The following is an 18,785-nucleotide window of genomic DNA, read 5'->3' on the forward strand; positions in this document are numbered from 1 at the left end:
AATATTATTTATTTTTTATGTAGGCCTACTTCACTCACGTTCCAATATCCACGTAAAATGTTTTGTATAACTTCACGGCGATACGGTGATAACGCTTAACGGGCACAGATTTTACTACATATTTAAACTGAGCAGTGTGGGGTTTTTTTGCCATATGTTTGACTGATTGTTTTATAATGATAATGAACAGGCTGCATTATCAAGGTAGAATGCTTAACTTTGTGCGCGCATGCGGCACTGGTGCAATCACTTGATTTTTTTTTTCCCCCCTTCTAACAGTGGAAGCAACTACTGCTTTTTAATGAAGATAATCGGAATTGTAAAAGGTTTGCTTTTATTTGTGTACATTCACAATAAAAACAAATCTTTGTGCTTTTGTAAAATAAGCCTAAAAAAATAGGATGCCGCTTTCTGCCATCTGGTTTCCTTTCTCGCAGCACAAAAATGAACCGAAACTCTGCATAGGCTACTTGTTGCACAGTTTTTCTTTCGTTTTCTTAAATTATTATTTAAGTGAAAATATATTTCTTGTATAGGCCTATTTATTCATTATAATATATATAGTTCGAGATGGCGCCTCAGATGGCAGCTACTGTGCATTGCGCTTCAGTGTTTGTACTGTTTTTGTTTGTTTTTCCTGTTTTTTGTTTCTCAAATACGATCAGTTTTACAAGGGATGACCTGCTGAACATTCGGCAGAACGACAGAATATTTTACCGTATTTTGACTACTCGGACGTTTTGCTGGACATTGTAGTTGTCGGAGCCGTAGATCTGGTCAAACGCTTCAGAAGGACGCACAGACGGGGAAAGTGAGCCGGCGCGCTCGTGAAGCTTCGTCAGTGCAGATTTCGAATCCCGTTGCCTAGCATCCATCTAGCCGATCTCCGCTTTCTATCCAACAAAACAGATGAACTCTTTCTGCTCTCTCAGACAAACAAGGATTTTTCTAACTCTGCTTCTCTGTGTTTCACGGAAACCTGGCTAAATGGCGACATACCGGACAGCGGTATGGCCTGTTTATCAATCTATAAACAGGCCAAATACACACTGGAAAAGGAGATCAGAGTGGCAAAGAGGAATTATTCTGACAAGCTAAGGAACAAATTCTCTTCCAGTGATCCTGCTTCAGTGTACAAAGGTATGAAGGATATCACCAGTTACAAGTCACCATCCCACAGCACTCTGGAGAATCAACAACTGGCAGACAATTTGAATGACTTTTACTATAGGTTTGAAAAAACAACCCACACCCACCCTGAACACCTCTCCACACAACCATTCACACCTCCAGCAACCCCCCCCCCCTCCCCCACACGTACAATTCAAATCAGTGAAGATGACGTGTGCCAGGTCTTCAGAAAGAACAAAAGAAGGAAAGCACCAGGCCCAGACGGTGTGTCACCAACCTGCCTAAAAACCTGTGCTGACTAGCTGGCCCCCATCTTCACACAGATCTTCAACAGATCACTGGAGCTGTGCAAAGTCCCCTCATGCTTCAAACGCTCCACCATCATCCCCGTCCCAAAGAAACCCAAAATTACTGGGCTTAATGACTACAGACCGCAAGACCCTCCAGCGTACAGTGAACACAGCTGCAAAGATCATCGGTGCCCCTCTCCCCTCCATCCTGGACATTTTGCTTACACGATGCTCCAGTAAAACCAACAGCATCGTGAAGGACTCCACCCATCCCTCCCACAGTCTCTTCCAGCTCCTACCATCAGGAAGACGGTACCGGAGCATCAGAGCCTGCTCCGCCAGACTGCTCAACAGCTTTTTCCCCCAGGCTGTGAGAGCCCTGAACTCAAACCCCCCCCCCCCCCCCCCCCCCCCCCCCCCCACCCCCTCTGAAACCCCATGCAAACCCCTACCTCCTGAAACATGGACCACCCCCCACCCCAAACCTTACCACACCAAATAAAAAACTGTATGGAACTTTTTTGTGCAATTCGAAGTGTGCTACACACAGGTGAGTGGGCCTGTACAAACCACCTGTAGTAACACACTCTCCTCTATGTGCACTAGACACTTTACACACACTGCTGCGTGTACACAATCCCACAAAAGACTATGTAGGCCTATGTTTACATGCTCATGCACTACAAATCATCCTGCACTGTTCCCCAACCAGCTGCTTGACTCAAAATGTTTCTCTTTGCACATGTACAGTATTTATGTGAAGCATTCGTATAGTTTGTATTGTTTATCTTTTATTTTTTTTTAGTTTGTATAGGGTAAATACTTATATATATATAGTATACTTATAGTTGAAATCTGTCAGTAGGTTAGTTGTGTATAGGTTTATAATGTTTTTTTAGTTCATTGTTGTATGTCTGTATTTATGTAGCACCGTGGTCCTGCAAGGCACGACATTTCGTTCCACTGTATGTCCCCACATGTATTTGGATATTTGTATTATTCTTTATTATCTGTGTTCTGTCCTGTTGCTGTCTTTCTGTTGCACTGTAGAGCTTCTGTCACTAAAAACAAATTCCTCCTCATATGTGTAAATACTTGACCAATAAAGCTCATTCTGATATATATATATATATATATATATATATATATATATATATATATATATATATAGCGCCTAGCTTTGTTTTTCTCTGCTCGCAGAAGCGTTGCAGGTGCGTGATGTGATAGCTATGATGACCATGTGAATCCTCATGTTCTGTTGTTTGCTGCTTTTTGCGCATGTAAAATTAATCCCCGGAAAACAAATGTTAGTATTTTTAATGGGTCACAGACACTTATTCTTTCTAATTTAATTCAATTGTAATTTAAAATAATCTTGTCGGTTAACGGTTAATAATCGGTTAACGAGCGTTGATTGTCGGTTAGGAAAAATAACCGAAATGCACATCCCTAATATATGTGCTTGTGGTTGATTTTTCACTTAAAATCATAATTTCAGTGCAGCATTTTGAGGTTGGTTTTGCTCAACCCAAATTGTTTATAAACTGGCATATACAAAAATTTGTTGTGTACTGAAATTTGCCACTAGTTAAGACTTACATTTGTAAGCATGTATTTGAGGGGCATTTTGTATTGTGACTAACTTGTAATCTAAGTTTTGTGGTTAATTGTTGTTTGAAAATGCTGTTGGATGTATAGATAAAAATTATATGTACTTATAAGAGCTCGTCAACCTGACTTCTTTTGTCTAGCTTTCATTAGGGAGGCTGTACCTCTTAAATCCCACATAATTTGCTCTCTATGTCCAATCTGGATTTGATTTATAAATAAATGTACCATTATTTCAAAAAGGTTTCTCTGTGAATTGTCAACAGTTAAAGGCAAACAAATTTATGTATCAAATATTAATAATGCTTAATGAAATTCAGTATAATAGTAAAATAAATAAGCTTTTTTTGGTTTGCTGTTGATGATGTGAAAACAAAAAGTCTAGAAACTACACCAGACTTTTTTTCCCCCTCTAAAATCTCTGAAGCACAGCATGTCATCTGACCTTCAGCACATAAACACAACTGTGTTAATGGGGATTGTTGGCCCGTCACATAGTGTTGTAATATTGTACATGAACCAGACCTGGTGCTGGACTCCTGCCATTGCTGTCCTGACACTGTCCTGAGGTCTGTGGTCATGTGCCGCCCAATCAATCAGCTGGCTTTATGGGACAACTCCAGTTGGCCTCCAGTCACTTTTATTGGTGCTCTCAATTTCCTTTGCATCTCGCTGAGCGCAGCTCCCATAATTCAGCAGTGAGTCTGTAGGTTTGTCATCACCGATACAGACAGACAGAGGTGCACTGACTGCGCAGCAGTGTGGATTTCATTCTCCTGGCTCAGGTTCGAGACCTGCTTTCCCAGCTCACCCTCCTTGATCTCTTTATTTCTCCTGGTTTGTTGAGTGAACACGGAGGATAGAAAGGGAATTAGATTCTCTGTCCTCATGTCCCTCTTGATTTGATCCTGTCCGTTCAGTGACTGGGATGTTTGAATTTCTAAAGATTTTTAAGGCCATGAAGGAATATTGGGGGTTAAATTCAACTTAAAGTCCCCAATTCAGTAAATGTACCACAGGCAGCAGGGTTTCTGTGAGTCTTAAAAAGTCTTAATTCGCCCTTCCACAAATGAAGGCCTTAAAAAGGTCTTAAATCATAGCCAAAAAGTCTAAAATTCCTAAAGCCTTGGCATTAAATGTTGCATCTTCCTTAGTATTTTTGACTTGTTTTTTCAGAACAGTTATCTAAACAATCTTAAATCAATGTGTGTTTACTGGAGATGCAAAATGAAGATATCAAGTCTTGTTTTCTGAGAAACTGAACAAAAATGAAGTGAGGATTTTCAAAAATGATTGACTTCATATCTTTTGTCTCAAATATTTAGACATTTGCACTGGAAAACAAGACAAAAATACTGATGATCAGAAAGTACAGTTAAAGTAATTTCCATATTATAGCTAAGTATTTTTGTTGCACAAATGAAAAAGTAATGGAAATCTGTTGGAAGTTGCATTTTTAAACTGTGGCTAACTATCTCCTCTCTTGACATTCACATTTGGAAACCATATTGGCATATTGTGTTCCCTTTGATGTATTCCTTCAATTTTCTTTATTTGGTTTTAAAAAGATCTTAAATTAACTATCATCTGACTATCACAATCATCTTGACATGTCTAGACTTTACAGATCAAATGGTATATACACTTCAAATAATCATCCGTTAAAACTAATGTAATCCACAGTATTCATTTAAAAACCATCTGTGTTGGTTCAATTTCAAATCTTCATATGATGTGCTTATATACTGTATGTGTTAAAATCAGCAAAAACATTTTCATGAACACAATCGTATCAATAAATTACTCTAGTGTGTAGCGTTTGTTTTAGTATAGAACTAAAGGTTTGGGTTTTCATTGATAATGTAGAGCAGCTGTCAGTGAATCCAGATGGAAAGGCTTTGAATATCTGGCATACCTGCAGTGTCTTTAATGAAGTGGCAGGTGAGTGAGGTGTGTGTGTCTGAGGCTCTGATAGGCCGCTGACGCTGCAGATTTCTGGGATACCTTTCTGCACCTGGCTGCAGTAGCACGACCTCAAAAACTTTTCCCACTTTTTTTTTTTATCAGACCTGAGAACATTTCCAATGATTTCTTCTGCCTTAACATTGACTTTTGCTAGAAATGTTGATGCAATGCGAATGTTTAATCATAATTCATGTTACGGCATGTTAAGTTTTTCTTTGCATTAGAATCCAAAATTTTCTCTCACATTTCACTTTGAAATACATAACATTACAGAGTGGGTCATGAAAGCCATGTTGACGTTGAAATTAATTTTGAATTGTCCCATTTGTTTGTTTACTTTGGCTGCACGGTATAAACATCTTCCTATTGTGAACTAATAGTGCAGTCAGTAGAAGTGCACTTCACGACATTTTGATGGTTACACATAGATTTACTTTACTGTAGGGAAAAGGCCATTTTATCTGGTACTTAACACCACGTTGTTTCATGGTGAAATATATACCACATTATAGTAAAACGCTTTTTAATGCAACATGTCTGCGCAGCTCCTCCATTTGTTAAAATCTTGGCCAGAGAAGACGGTCTGAATCGTCCTCCTACGCCAGACTCCCGCTGCGGCCGCAGAGAGTGTGTTAGCATAAACTCTGATAGCGAAGCTAGTCTATGTTAATGGACCTATATTGACAGACATGCAAATAAGGGCGATGGTTTATGTTGGCAATGCTCCGCTCTCTTCTTGAGCAGTAAATTTAGTCTCTCTTAAGTTGTCCAGAGTGGCTGGGGTCCAAAAGACGGTGGGTGGTAGATCCAAACATTTAGTTATTTAATCCTTTTGGCAGCGGGGTTGTGGATCACATCAGCTTTGGCTCTGGTTATAAAGAACGCTCTTTAACTCAACATTTATCTCGGCGAACTACGAGCATCTCGCTAATGGTAGATTGCTCAGGTTAAGTGTGTTGACGTTAATGAGTTTGTGATTATTTTTTATTGCCAAGCGGGTACGAGGAATTGCCTGCGGTCAGAGGCAGGTTATGTTTCAGACTGTGAAAACTGCTATGATACGCAAAATATTAATGATTCATCAGCACACATTATTCCATTTATTTAATTTTATTATAGTTTAGTTTAGTGTTGTATATTCTATAAATAATCATTTATAACATTAATGATTCATCAGTACAAATATTGTACTTTATTATTTATTTTATTTTATTTTACTTCAATTTTTTGGCTGACGTCACCAAGCCCTTTAATTTTATTTTACCTTATTTTATATAAATAATAAATATATATAAAAAAAATTCATGACAACTCAAGTGAAAGTATGTGCTTTAACAAAGATGGTTTCACATTTAGTAAAACGTCTGGTATAATCAGCTCATACATTTTCATTTTTAGTTTAGTATTATATATTATATAAATAATAACTGTCACAAGTCTGTGTTGAGTTTCTGTTTTTGACCTAGTTTTTGCCTGTGTCTTGTTAAGTTCATCGTCACCACCTGTTTCATTAATTATCCCATTAGCCCCTGGGTTTATAGGTCCTGAGTTTTCCCCATTTCAGTTGCCAGTTATTGTCTATGTTGCACGTTTTTGAGTAGACTGTTATTTTGGATTATCTTTGCCTGATCTCATCTTCCTCCTTGGAGCTCCGTAACAGAATAACTGGCCATAACTGTTTGAGCAGTGTTTTTCCACTTTTTGTTTTGTTTAAACTTTTCCATGGACCTTCCCCCCGTAAAACTTCTCTGCCTGGAGCAGGGAGATCGCCTGCTGGAAGCTCACACCCTGGACTTCATTCAGCTTGCGTGCCTCACTCACTATCCGGACCGCTCGCTCTGTGTTTTTTATTACATCAGCCTGAGCGAGCAGTCAAAGCCACGCGTTCCAGCAGGCGGTCCTAAAGATGATTTTGCCGCCTTTGTGGAGTGGGTGCTGGTACACAACGACTCTGTGTTCACCATCGGCCCTGTGGAGGATGATTTCGCCACCAACCCCACTCCACAACTGCCAGAGACCAGCCCACCACTAGCGGAAGATGCGACGGAGGTGTCGCACGAGCCCACTGCAGACCGAGGAGTTCGGCACGCCGCGATGGAGGAACTTGGACCGAGGAAAAGGTCGGAAGTTACCATCGCCCTGAAGCCTAATTCCCCGCAATGGTCTGACCAGTTGTGTGAGCCGGCTACACCGCTGAGCACTGAGGGAGTATTAGTGGAGTTCGGGGATATGGAGGATTGCCCCGCCCACACTCCCACCGCTATGAGCGAGTACGAACTGGTGGATATTATGAACTAAACTAAAGGACATTTTTTCGGAGGACCTGATTGACTTTTTTAGAGAGGTGAACCCTAAGCTCCCTGTTCTTCCCAATACTCCTGTGTCTCCGCTGGTCCCGTCCAGCCCTGAATCTCCTGTGTTTCCTGAATCCCCGCCCAGCCTCCCTCTCCCGCCTCCTCACTCAACCAGTCCTTCAGCCCCACCATCGCTGATGTCCTTCAGCCCCTCTGCACCTCCCACTGGTCAACTGGATATGCCGAGTGTCTTCGGACCATCAGCTCAATCCTACACAGAGGATCCCCTGTCTCCGCCTCAGACCTCTGTGTCCCCTGCTCCACCTCGGTCCATTGACACTTCGGCTCCACCTTGGCTCCTCCCTTCCTCGGCTCCACCAGAAACCATCGGCCATACGGCTTCTCCAGGCTCCCTCGTCCATCCGGCTCCGCCTTGGTCAGTTGTCGACCTGCCTGCACCTACGGCTTCGGCTGGCTCCTCCTTCCCTCCGACTCCGCCTTTGTCCTCAGTCCCACCGGCTCAGCCTCTGACCGCTGGATTTCCTGTTCCTCCTTGGACGCTCGTTGCCGCGGTTCCTCCTCGGTCTCCAGGACCATCGGCTGAGCGTGGCCTCATCGGCTCTTCGGCTCCATCTGGGTCTCCATCTGCTAGGGCTGCATCTCCGTCGGCCGTCCCCAGGGTGTCCACGACTGTCAAGGCGTCATTCCCACCTTGGCTCCTCCCGCCTTCGACTCTGCCCTGGGGCCTCGTCCTGGTTGGTCTCTGGCTCAACACATGGCTCCTCCTGCTCCTGGTTTCCCCTTGGCTCCTTCCACCTTCCACTCCCCCATGGACTTTTATTTTGTTCTGTGTTTGATCTACCCTCTCTCTTGCTCCACTCCCTCCTCCAGAGCCCCCACCCTCCCTCCTCAGTTTGAACTCTTTACGGCGTGAGGACACGCCTTCCCGGGAGGGGGCGATATCTGTCACATGTCTTTGAGTTTCTGTTTTTGACCTAGTTTTTGCCTGTGTCTTAAGTTCACCGTCACCACCTGTTTCATTAATTATCCCATTAGCCCCTGGGTTTATAGCTCCTGAGTTTTCCCCATTTCAGTTGCCAGTTATTGTCTATGTTACACGTTTTTGAGTAGACTGTTATTAAAGACTGTTATTTTGGATTATCTTTGCCTGATCTCATCTTCCTCCTTGGAGCTCCGTAACAATAACAATTATAACATTAATTATTCATCAGCAGACATTACATTTTTTCTGAACTCTATGTATAGATAGATAGATAGATAGATAGATAGATAGATAGATAGATAGATAGATACACACACTATATATATATATATATATATATATATATATATATATAATTTTTAATGAATCTTTTAACAAAAATAGTTTCACATCAGCTCATTTCATTTCATTTTACTTTATTTTAACCTCACTCCTTTCCCAATCCAGTCAATAAGGGATAAACACAAGTCCAAAGAATAAATCTGCAATAAATACTTTTTTTCTCATTGAATATCCCATTTTATTCAGAAAAACAGAAGTAAAATGGGTTACATGCATGCATTTCATGTTGCCAACTTAAAGGGTTACTCCAGCCCAAAATAAAAATTTTGTCATTAATCAATGTCGTTCCAAACCCGTAAAAGCTTTGTTCGTCTTCAGAACACAATTTAAGATATTTTGGATGAAAACTGGTAAATAACACTTTCAAGGCCCAGAAAAGTATGAAAGACATCGTCAAAATAGTCCATCTGCCATCAGTGGTTCAATCTGACTGTTATGAAGCGACGAGAATACTTTTTGTACGCAAAGAAAATAAAAAATAATGACTTTATTCAACATTTTGTCTCCTCTGCGTCAGCCAGTGTTGGGTAAGTTACTCTTAAAAAGTAATTAATTACCAATTACTAATTACATCTTCAATAGTGTAATTAGATTACTGTACAAATTACTCTCTCCAAAAAGTATTTAATTACTTATTACTTTCTAAATCCTATATTAACCTCGAGAAGTTAATGATACAAGGTTAGACTTGAAACGGATACAAGGATGGACATGAATCTTTATTTCTTTGAAATAATTAAATCTAAATTGATAAAGTGACCAGAATAATTTATGTAGTTAATGATTGAAGTGAAGTGAAGTGAAGTGAAGTGAAGTGAAGTGACATTCAGCCAAGTATGGTGACCCATACTCGGAATTCGTACTCTGCATTTAACCCATCCAACGTGCACACACACACAGCAGTGAACACACACACACCGTGAACACACACCCGGAGCAGTGGGCAGCCATGCTGCGGCGCCCGGGGAGCAGTTGGGGGTTCGGTGCCTTGCTCAAGGGCACCTCAGTCGTGGTATTGAGGGTGGAGAGAGTGCTGGACATTCACTCCCCCCACCTACAATCCCTGCCGGCCTGAGACTCGAACCCGCAACCTTTGGATTACGAGTCCGACTCTCTAACCATTAGGCCACGACTTCCCCCTAAGTATTATTTATTATTATTTATTATTTATTATTATTATGATTATTTATTAATTAACTACATAAATTATTCTGGTCACACTTTAGATTAGAGTCCAATTCTCACTATTAACTATGACTTTTGCCTCAATATACTCCTAATTACTGCTTATTAATACTTAGTAAAGTAGTTAAATTTAAGAATTGGGTAGGATTAAGGACTTAGAATAAGGTCTTGCAGAATAAGACATTAATATGTGTTTTTTTTAAGTAATAATAAACAGCCAATATCCCAGTAATTTGCATGAATATAACCAACTAGTTAATAGTGAGAATTGGACACTAAAGTGTTACCAATATTTTTTTTTAATGCACCAAAGTATTTAAAGTGAGAAGGGTACATAAAAGCATGCATTTTAAGGTTAGACTTAAAAATTCTATGTGGCCTAATGGTTAGAGAGTTGGACTCGTAATCCAAATGCGGGTTCGAGTATTGGGCCGGCAGGGATTGTAGGTGGGGGGAGTGAATGTACAGCGCTCTCTCCACCCTTAATACCACGACTGAGGCACCGAGCCCCCAACTGCTCCCCAGGCACCACCGCATTGGCTGCCCACTGCTCCGGGTGTGTGTTCACAGTGTGTGTGTTTTCACTGCTGTGTGTGTGCACTTTGGATGGGTTAAATGCAGAGCACGAATTCCGGGTATGGGTCACTGTATGTCACGTCACTTTCACTTTTTTCACTTTCATATAAATATTTACAGTCTATACAGTATTAAGTTCAATTACATAAGAAGTAACTGTAATTAAATTACAGAAAAAATAAGAGTAATCCTTTACTTTTTCACAGGAAACGTAATGAAATTATTAGTAACTAATTACACCCATCACCAGCATCAGCGTAGCACCATTTTGGAGAATATCCGCTGAAAGATATATAAAGAACGTAGAAGATTGATGCGTGTGGCACGGCTGACACAGAACAGCGTTCTCTATTTGCGTCCAGTGAATATTCTCCAAAATGGCACTATACGCTGACGCAGAGGAGACAAATTTTTTAATAAAGTCGTTATTTTTATTTTCTTTGCGTACAAGAAGTATTCTCGTTGCTTCATAACAGTCAGATTGAACCACTGATGGCAGATGGACTATTTTGACGATGCTTTTCATACTTTTCTGTGCCTTGACAGTGTTATTTACTTGGCAGTCAATGGGGCAGTCACAAGCCTCCCGGTTTTCATCCAAAATATCTTAAATTGTGTTCCGAAGACGAACTAAGCTTTTACGGGTTTGGAACGACATGGGGGTAAGTGACTAATGACAAAATTAAAATTTTGAGCTGGAGTAACCCTTTAAATTTCAAGAGCCATTTGAGCAAAAATGCCACGTAAACTACAGTAAGGACAATTTTCCATGTCATCATTTTTAGTTTTCTTCATCAGCTGCTCCCTTTTCCCTACAGAGTTTAAAGTGAGCCAACTCTGAACCGTTTGTGTGGTTCGGCACAGGCGTCCGTGTGTACACCTAGAGAACATCACAGACGGAGGCTCTAAGACTGCATTCCCATGGGTCATTGCAGTGATGAGCTTTGATGAAGGGTTAAGCACCGTACTTACGAGGAACATAGTAATTTACCAGGTAAATGTGTTATTACAGCCATTACAGCGCGTGCTCTCTAGAAAGGAGGCGTCTCCCTGCTCACCAGGGGAAGCCAGACCCCTGTTATGAAACATAGGAGAGAGAAAAAGTGCAGCGATGTGAATCTAGGCACACGGGTGGTCCACGAGAAGAAGAGACAAATCCATTTCTACATTCTTTCTCAGAAGACAAGGCCTTATTGTCAGTTACCCTTTCAGAGTGCGGCGCTCGCACACACCAAAACACAAACACAACCTGAATTTCAATCATACATTTAGCATGTGAGGTCAGCGCTGATTCAATTTGAGTTGATCGTACACAGTTGTGACAGTTTTATTGAGCTGAGTCAGTGCTGTTTGCTCAAGGGCTCAGATATGAAGAGCAGCCATGCTCCTGCAAACAGAAGATCCAGCTAAAGATAGACCTCATTCCTGTGGTTTGTGAATGCGGGTGCAGAGGTTCTGCCTGATAAGGAAGATCGGCTCGATCTCGCGCTCGCCGTTTCTCGCTCACATTCCTTGCTTCCCCTCTCCCGTTGCTGTTTTTGTTTGGTCCGTTTCTCTCTCTGTCTCTCAGTTATGTGAATATGGAGGAGGGGTTTAGGAGAAGAAGTGTTTCCTGTTCTCTTGTCTGAGTCCCTCTTTCTCTCTCTTTTCTTGCACACTTTGTGTGTGTGTATATTTGTGTGTTAAGCGTGTTAGGGAACCAAAAAAAAGTGACGTTTCTAACTTTTTCAGTAGCAGGACAGTAGCGAAGCTGTGTGTTGGTTTTCCCAACCATAAGCCACTTTTTCCCACAAGAAAAATGCTAAATTGTTGGTTTTGTCACATAGTCCATCCAAGTGAGCTGAGGCAATGTTGTTGTGTTGTTCAAGTAGCGTTTCAGCTGTTTCATTCATGTAAATGAAGTGATGTTTTATTTTATATGTATATATATATATATGTATAATTTTTTTTTTATGTGTAATAATGTTTTTGCATTTAGTGTAAATTTATCTGTTGTAGTTTGATGCTGTCACCCTAATATTCCAGATTGATTGATTTGTTTTATTTTTTGTATTATTTTATTTTATTTTGTGCCAGATGAATTATAGCATTTTGATGAGAATGAAAAATCTAATTCCATTTATCTATTATAGTTTTGTTAATATGATTAAAAAAAAAAATCTTATTTTTTTGTTTTGAGCTTATTTAATTAAAATAAAATATATATTTATTTTTCTCTCTCGCTTTTGCTTGTTGATTTTCTGTTGTAGTCATTTTTAAGTCTAATGATTGATATTCATATTACACAGTAATTAGAAGAAGATGTCAGTTCTGCTAGTGTGTTTTTGGGTATTCATTGCTTCTTTATAATGCCAGGATGTCCAAACCCAACACCACTTACTTAATTGAAGGTTCCATTAATCGCTGGTTCCATTAAGAACCTTTAACACCCATGAAACCTTTCCATTGCGCAAAAATGTTTTTTTTATAGTGAAGTAGGGTTCTTTAGATTTTAAAATGTTCTAATGTTCACACTAATTTTAAAAAAGGAGTTCTTTATAGAACTGTTCACCGAAAGGCTCTCAATGGAATCAAAAAGGGTTCTTCTATGGCATCACTGCGAAAAACCTCTTATTGGAACCTATATTTCTAAAGAGTTTACTTATTTTCTGTAATACTTGTCCCTTTACTTCACTTTAATGTAGCTAGATACCTTTTGTTAGACACTTGTAGTGTAGCTAACTACATTTTTTTAAAACCTATACTTTCAAACAAGTATCAAGAAAGAAGTCAGCAAAAGTTTGCATTTTTAAACACGCTTTCTGCAAGCGAATTCTAACTAACTAGCAGCAGCTCCATGATCACAAAAGAGAGGGAGGGAACGAGCAAAAAAAAGAGGAATGGAATGGGAAATAATTGGGAGTCGGGAAGGGAAAGAGAGAGGGACAGTGTCAGAACAGGAGAGGGAGAGAGAGAGAGAGAAAGGAAAAGGGGGAGAGAGGGAGGAGGCAGACCCGTCGGCCGTGATTGAGAGTTTGCACCATAATGGGAGGGAGAAAAACGGAAGAAAGTAGGGAGGGTGAAAAAATGGGAAAGGAAGAGGCCGGCTTTGGCCCTTTCTGGTAGCTCCAGCTGCAGCGAGAGAAAGAAAGAGCCTGAAATACTCTTTGTGTTGGAGCGATATCGAGACGAGAGAGTGAATTTCTGCTATGTTTTGAAAGCTAAAACGTTCCAGAGGTTGTCATCACTGAAGTGAAGGTAGACCGGTTTGGAAACGGCCCGTCTGAAGCATCACAGCGCTGAGATTAATGACAACAGCTCTGTATCTCCTGGGTGGGCTCGGTTCCTCCGCCATGTACCCCGCAGTATATTTAGTCAGAGTCTTTCTGCCTGACTGAGTGGACATCCTGTGCTAACATCCTTTCCTCACCCATTCTCTCTCCGTCTCTCTTTTTTTCTTCATTCTTCTCTCTCGCTCCCCCACAATTTCCATTTTAAGTGGTATTATGAAAACAAACTTGTGATCTGTTTGATGTCGGGCTGAGAAAAGATCGACTGTAAATGTCTTGCATATGGGAATGTGTGATTTTTGTGTAAAGGTTAACCAAATACTCAGCAGCTGTGGAATCCAGACCATATTCAGTAACGCAGGGGATTCTGTGAGTTTCTGTAAGGTTCATGCGTGAGACTAAAGGACACACGTGTTGTGTTGTTTTCCAGGGTCACGCTCTCAGGATTGAAGCATGGATGATGATTTCGAGCGGCGCAGGGAGCTCAGGAGACAGAAGCGGGAGGAGATGCGTCTGGAAGCCGAGAGGTAACGTGGGCATCTTTCTCGCAAACTCTTCAGCCGTTTTGCACCGTAAACCGAGGGCTGTTAATGGGGTGAGATCATCAGATTCATTGTTCAGCTTGCAAAAACACGACAGCTTGCAAATTGTCCGTTACTATGTCGCCAAATGAGTCTTTGTGCAATCGTGCAAGATTTAAAAATGCTTGTTGATGTGTTTTCAACATTTCTACTCTTTTTTTCTTTTTTTTTGGTCTTCAGATATTAATAAAGAAGGCAGTTGTGAAAGGGGAATGAAAGTTTATCTTCATATACTAACCCTCAATTCATTCCTATATGATTTTCTTACACAAAATAACAAGGATGTTAATTTTTTTCCATGTACTGCAAGCAAACAGTGACCAAGAGAAAAAAATACAATGTAAAGGACAATAAAAGCGGCTAGTTTAGCTATATTCACTGTGTTCAGTGTCCATAACTGTGAGAATTTGAAGTTGTTTTGCATGGATTGTCTTTGCATCTTCTGCAGTTCTTCAGATTGATATCAGTGTTTTTATGGTGGGATCAGATTAGGTTTAAATATCTGAATGCAATATGAGAATAAAGGTGGAAGGTAAGATTTTCAGTGTATAACCAGTGTTGGGGAAAGTTACTTTTAAAAAATAATGTATTACAGTATTGTGTTACTTATGGAAAGTAATGCATTACGTTACTTTTGCATTACTGAGCTGGGCTTGCTTATTTGTTCTTTAATAACAAAAAACCCAAAAGTTATATTTTTGGCAACTGTAAAGGCCCTTTACACCAAAAGTGAAATTAATAAGCCTCAGCATGAAGAAAGTGTCTCAGAACCCCACTCCTGATTTCTCTCAACGCGGAACGGGAGAGGTGTCAGAGAATAAATGAGAAAACAAAGTAACTTGTGTTACTTATTTGAAAAAGTAGCTCAGATATTTTCTAGTAAATTGTCAAATAATACGTTTTACTAGTTACTTGAAAAAAGTAATCTGATTGTGTAACTCGCTTTACTTGTAATGTGTTACCCCCAACGCTGTGTATAACAACCGAACTTTAAATTCTTCCAATCCTCACACAAAGTTATCATATTGAGGATTATTTCAATGGCACTTTTATGATGCTTTTTTGACAGCCTTTGTCTGTTAATTTTAATTTGTGCAAGACGGAGCACCCAGGACAGCTAAACTTAGTAGTGTGTGAGAAGTTGCATGCAATGCAAATTTGAACACATTTACAGTAATTTAAGATTCCTAAATATGATGTATTTCCAGCATTCTTAACTCCTAACTTTTGTCCAATTAGCTTCCTACCCATCTAAAGAGATAATGAATGTTTCTTATAGTGGGGAAATAAGAAGACAAAATTGCCTGCTGATTTTTGAGCCAGAGGTGAAAACAAAGAAATTACTGTTTTAATGTTTTTGCGGTCTGAAGCTTGCACTTCCAGCTCGTTTTTCTTTTTCTGTGATGATGGAGTCTGCTATTAAAGCAGAAAACTGGTGTTAACGCAACAAATGTTAAACATCAGTGGATTGGTACATTCACGAGCCACTTGACCATTTAAGGCAAAGCGACACTCCCATAAACACTGGAGGCACTGACCCAAATAGCCATTTTGCATCAGCGCTAGATTATCTCAGAGCACTGTGCATTTCTGCAAACACAGACAACAGCTGTTTCTTGGACATTTATGCCGCTGTCAAAAAGAATTATGGGTAATGGTTAATGAACATGCAAATCGAGCTTATTATAATTCCAGCAGAGTGTAGCTCTAAATCGATGTCTTTCAGCAACAATTATTTCTATTATCATTGGCTCGGATGTTAGACCAGAGTTACATGGTGTACAGTTCGTTTTGAGCATCAGCTTCCCGTCTGCAGCGAACTTCCTGTTTCCTCCAAGAATGTTACCATGAATGCTTTTCTTTTTCATGATTTAAGATTAATTGGATATTTTTCACCTAATCGTAGGGCGGAAGCTCAAAGCCGATGACGCACAGATTAGGGGCCATTATATTTTACAGCATAGCATAAAACGAATGCTTTTTTTGGCTATATGTTATAAACCTCTGAAAGGCTGGAATTGTGTTTTCTATGCCAAGTATCACATTTGGGAGAAAGCTACCGATGCAGCCCGTTCAGTTTTGCGACACAATGTGATCTTGTGTTTATGTTCTTGTGGAGTCATGTCAATTTGGCCCGCTCTTCTTCGCCTGCTCGAGTTAGTGATAAAAGATTAAATCGCTCTATTAAATTGCTGGAATTCTGCAAAGATGCTGTAACAATCAATATTTACTCTTCACCGGTAACTGAACTAGTCAAAGCCATGTGTTGTCTTGTTGGCCCCGTTCATTTTGGCCGTCATCGCAATGCATGGCTGACACAAAAGTCCGTTTTCGGCGTACATATGATAAGCGCTGTCCCTTTGCCAAATGGCTCTACATTAGAAGTGTTTACTGGCAGAGATTTGCCAAGCTCTCCGTCTCTAGATGGTCCTCTGTGCAGCGGGCGGGCAGATGTTGGCTCGGCGCTGACGTGGAAAAACAGCGAGAGTCCGATAACATTCATACACGCAGGAGCAGCTTGGCATCCGAGTCCAGCTGCATTTCCATCAGGCGATGATGGCTTGATGTGCGCCAGTCCTTTTCATCTGGAAGACTTGCCAATGTTTCAACTGCTGAAAATGACAGGAGAGAGAGGGAGGCTGTGTGCTCTGACTTTTGTCTGTATGTGTTACTAGAACTTGCTGACAATCTAAAATGTGCTGCTCTTTTACTTTACACTCTTAAAACTAAAGGTTCCAAAAGGGTGTTTTTGCAGTTATGCCATAGAAGAACCAATTTTGGTTCCCAAAAGAACCTTTCAGTGAACAGTTCCTAAAAGAACCATTTTGAAGAACATTTTTAAAATCTCAAAAAACTTTTTTTGACTATAAAGAACCTTTTCTGCATTTGAAAGGTTCCATGGTTGTTTAAGGTTCTTCATAGAACTATTGATGCCAATAAAGAGTCTTTAATTTTAAGAGTGTAGATATAATGCTAAGTCTCAAACAACTTTACTACTGAGCACAGCATTGTATGGAAGCCCATTTTCAACAAAATATCTCACAATTCTGACTTTTCTTATTTCTATTAGTTCTTTTTGTCAGAATTCTCAGACGTTTGTCTCAGAATTCTAAGTTTATCTTGCAATTCTGAGTTTACATCTCGCAATTCTGTTTAATAAAAATAAAAAAGTAACTGACCTTTATCTCACAATTCTGACTTTCTCATAGTTGCAAGTTTATATCCTAAAATTCAGGATTTATATCTCGCAATTGCCAGAAAAAAATCAGAATTGTTATCCCGTGGCAAATGTTTTTAATCCCGTGGCAGAAACGGGCTTCCATATCATTCCCATAGACAAAACATGCTGTTTGGAAACATGTTTAAAAGTTACTGCAAAAAAAAAGAGCATTTCAGAGGACCACATAATCACTATATTTTGAAAAGTTTGCAAATTCATAAATTTTATGACCATATTGTTAGTCTAAAGAACCCTCTGGTGAAAAGTAATCACCTTATGAATGCTTTTGTAGCCTGAATGTTAAACATCAAAGGATTGGCAAATTTGTGAGCCATTTGACCATTTAAGGCAAAGTTTGCAGTGAAACGTTCAATCATTTTAATTCAATGCGGTTATTCATTTTACATGAAGGTCAAACGAGCCCTTCCTGTTTAAGTGGGCGACTCACGGCTGGAATAAGCCGCAAAGTGAATGAGACTTTGCCGATAGTCAAACATCTGGCTCTTTGAGACTATAACGACTAGATCATAGATCAGGTCTGCTTTGTATTTAGTGAATAGATGGTCAGAGCTGCTTCTGAGATGACTGGCACTGTTGAAGGGTCAGAGGGTTCATGCTGTTTTTAAAGTACTATGCACACACACACAAACACTTCTGTGTGACTACAGTGGCCTTTCCCGAGATAGGTTGATGTGTTCCAGCTCCAGTCGGGTCACTGATACTCCGCGTACACACACAGGAATGTTTTGACGGCTGGCTCCGTGTCCCCGTTCACCATGCTGACGGAATGTTCTGACTAATGATTACCAAAACCTGCCATTCCTGTCCAGTCCACAGATTCAATTTTAGCATCAGCTGCAAAATAAATTAATGTTTCCATCCAAGCTGAGAATTTAATTTATGCTGGAAAAATCGGAATATTGCCTTTTAAACAATTTGTAACAGAAGTAGCGTTTCCAGCTGCATTGTTAAAAAGAACAAATTTGTCACTTCTGGAGAAATTGTCGGAGAAATGGAAATGCCAGTGATCGCTGACTGATGCTTTATGCCTGGGATCGAGCGTTCAGACAGATGTGGGAGGTAATAGTAGCCAATCATCTGAGATTATTCAGTCACATGACTCGAGGCAAAGTCACATGACTTGTTTCCATCATAGTTTTTACAAATAAAAAAAGATTATCCACCTAAAGCAACGCTGTAAGAAAATAATTCATAGACAAATGTAGAAAACTTAGTTTTTTTTTTTTGTTTTTTTTTTGCTAAATCATTAGACTATCCATTTAGTGCACAGTAGTTTCTGTTAACCCTAAATCAACGCATA

At 40.0% G+C, this 18,785-nt stretch overlaps 1 protein-coding gene across 1 annotated transcript in view; it reads left to right on the forward strand.

The window, feature by feature from the left end:
* The window catches only part of cald1a (caldesmon 1a), a 67,866-nt gene that overhangs the window by 25,304 nt on the left and 23,777 nt on the right, over positions 1 to 18,785 (forward strand). The window contains 1 exon segment of the mRNA XM_079403830.1: positions 14,094 to 14,190. Within this exon segment, the coding sequence (XP_079259956.1) occupies positions 14,117 to 14,190 (74 nt within the window). The 5' untranslated portion in view covers positions 14,094 to 14,116.

The sequence above is a fragment of the Barbus barbus genome (assembly GCF_936440315.1).
Source record: "Barbus barbus genome assembly, chromosome: 42".
NCBI classification, from domain to species: Eukaryota; Metazoa; Chordata; class Actinopteri; order Cypriniformes; family Cyprinidae; genus Barbus; species Barbus barbus.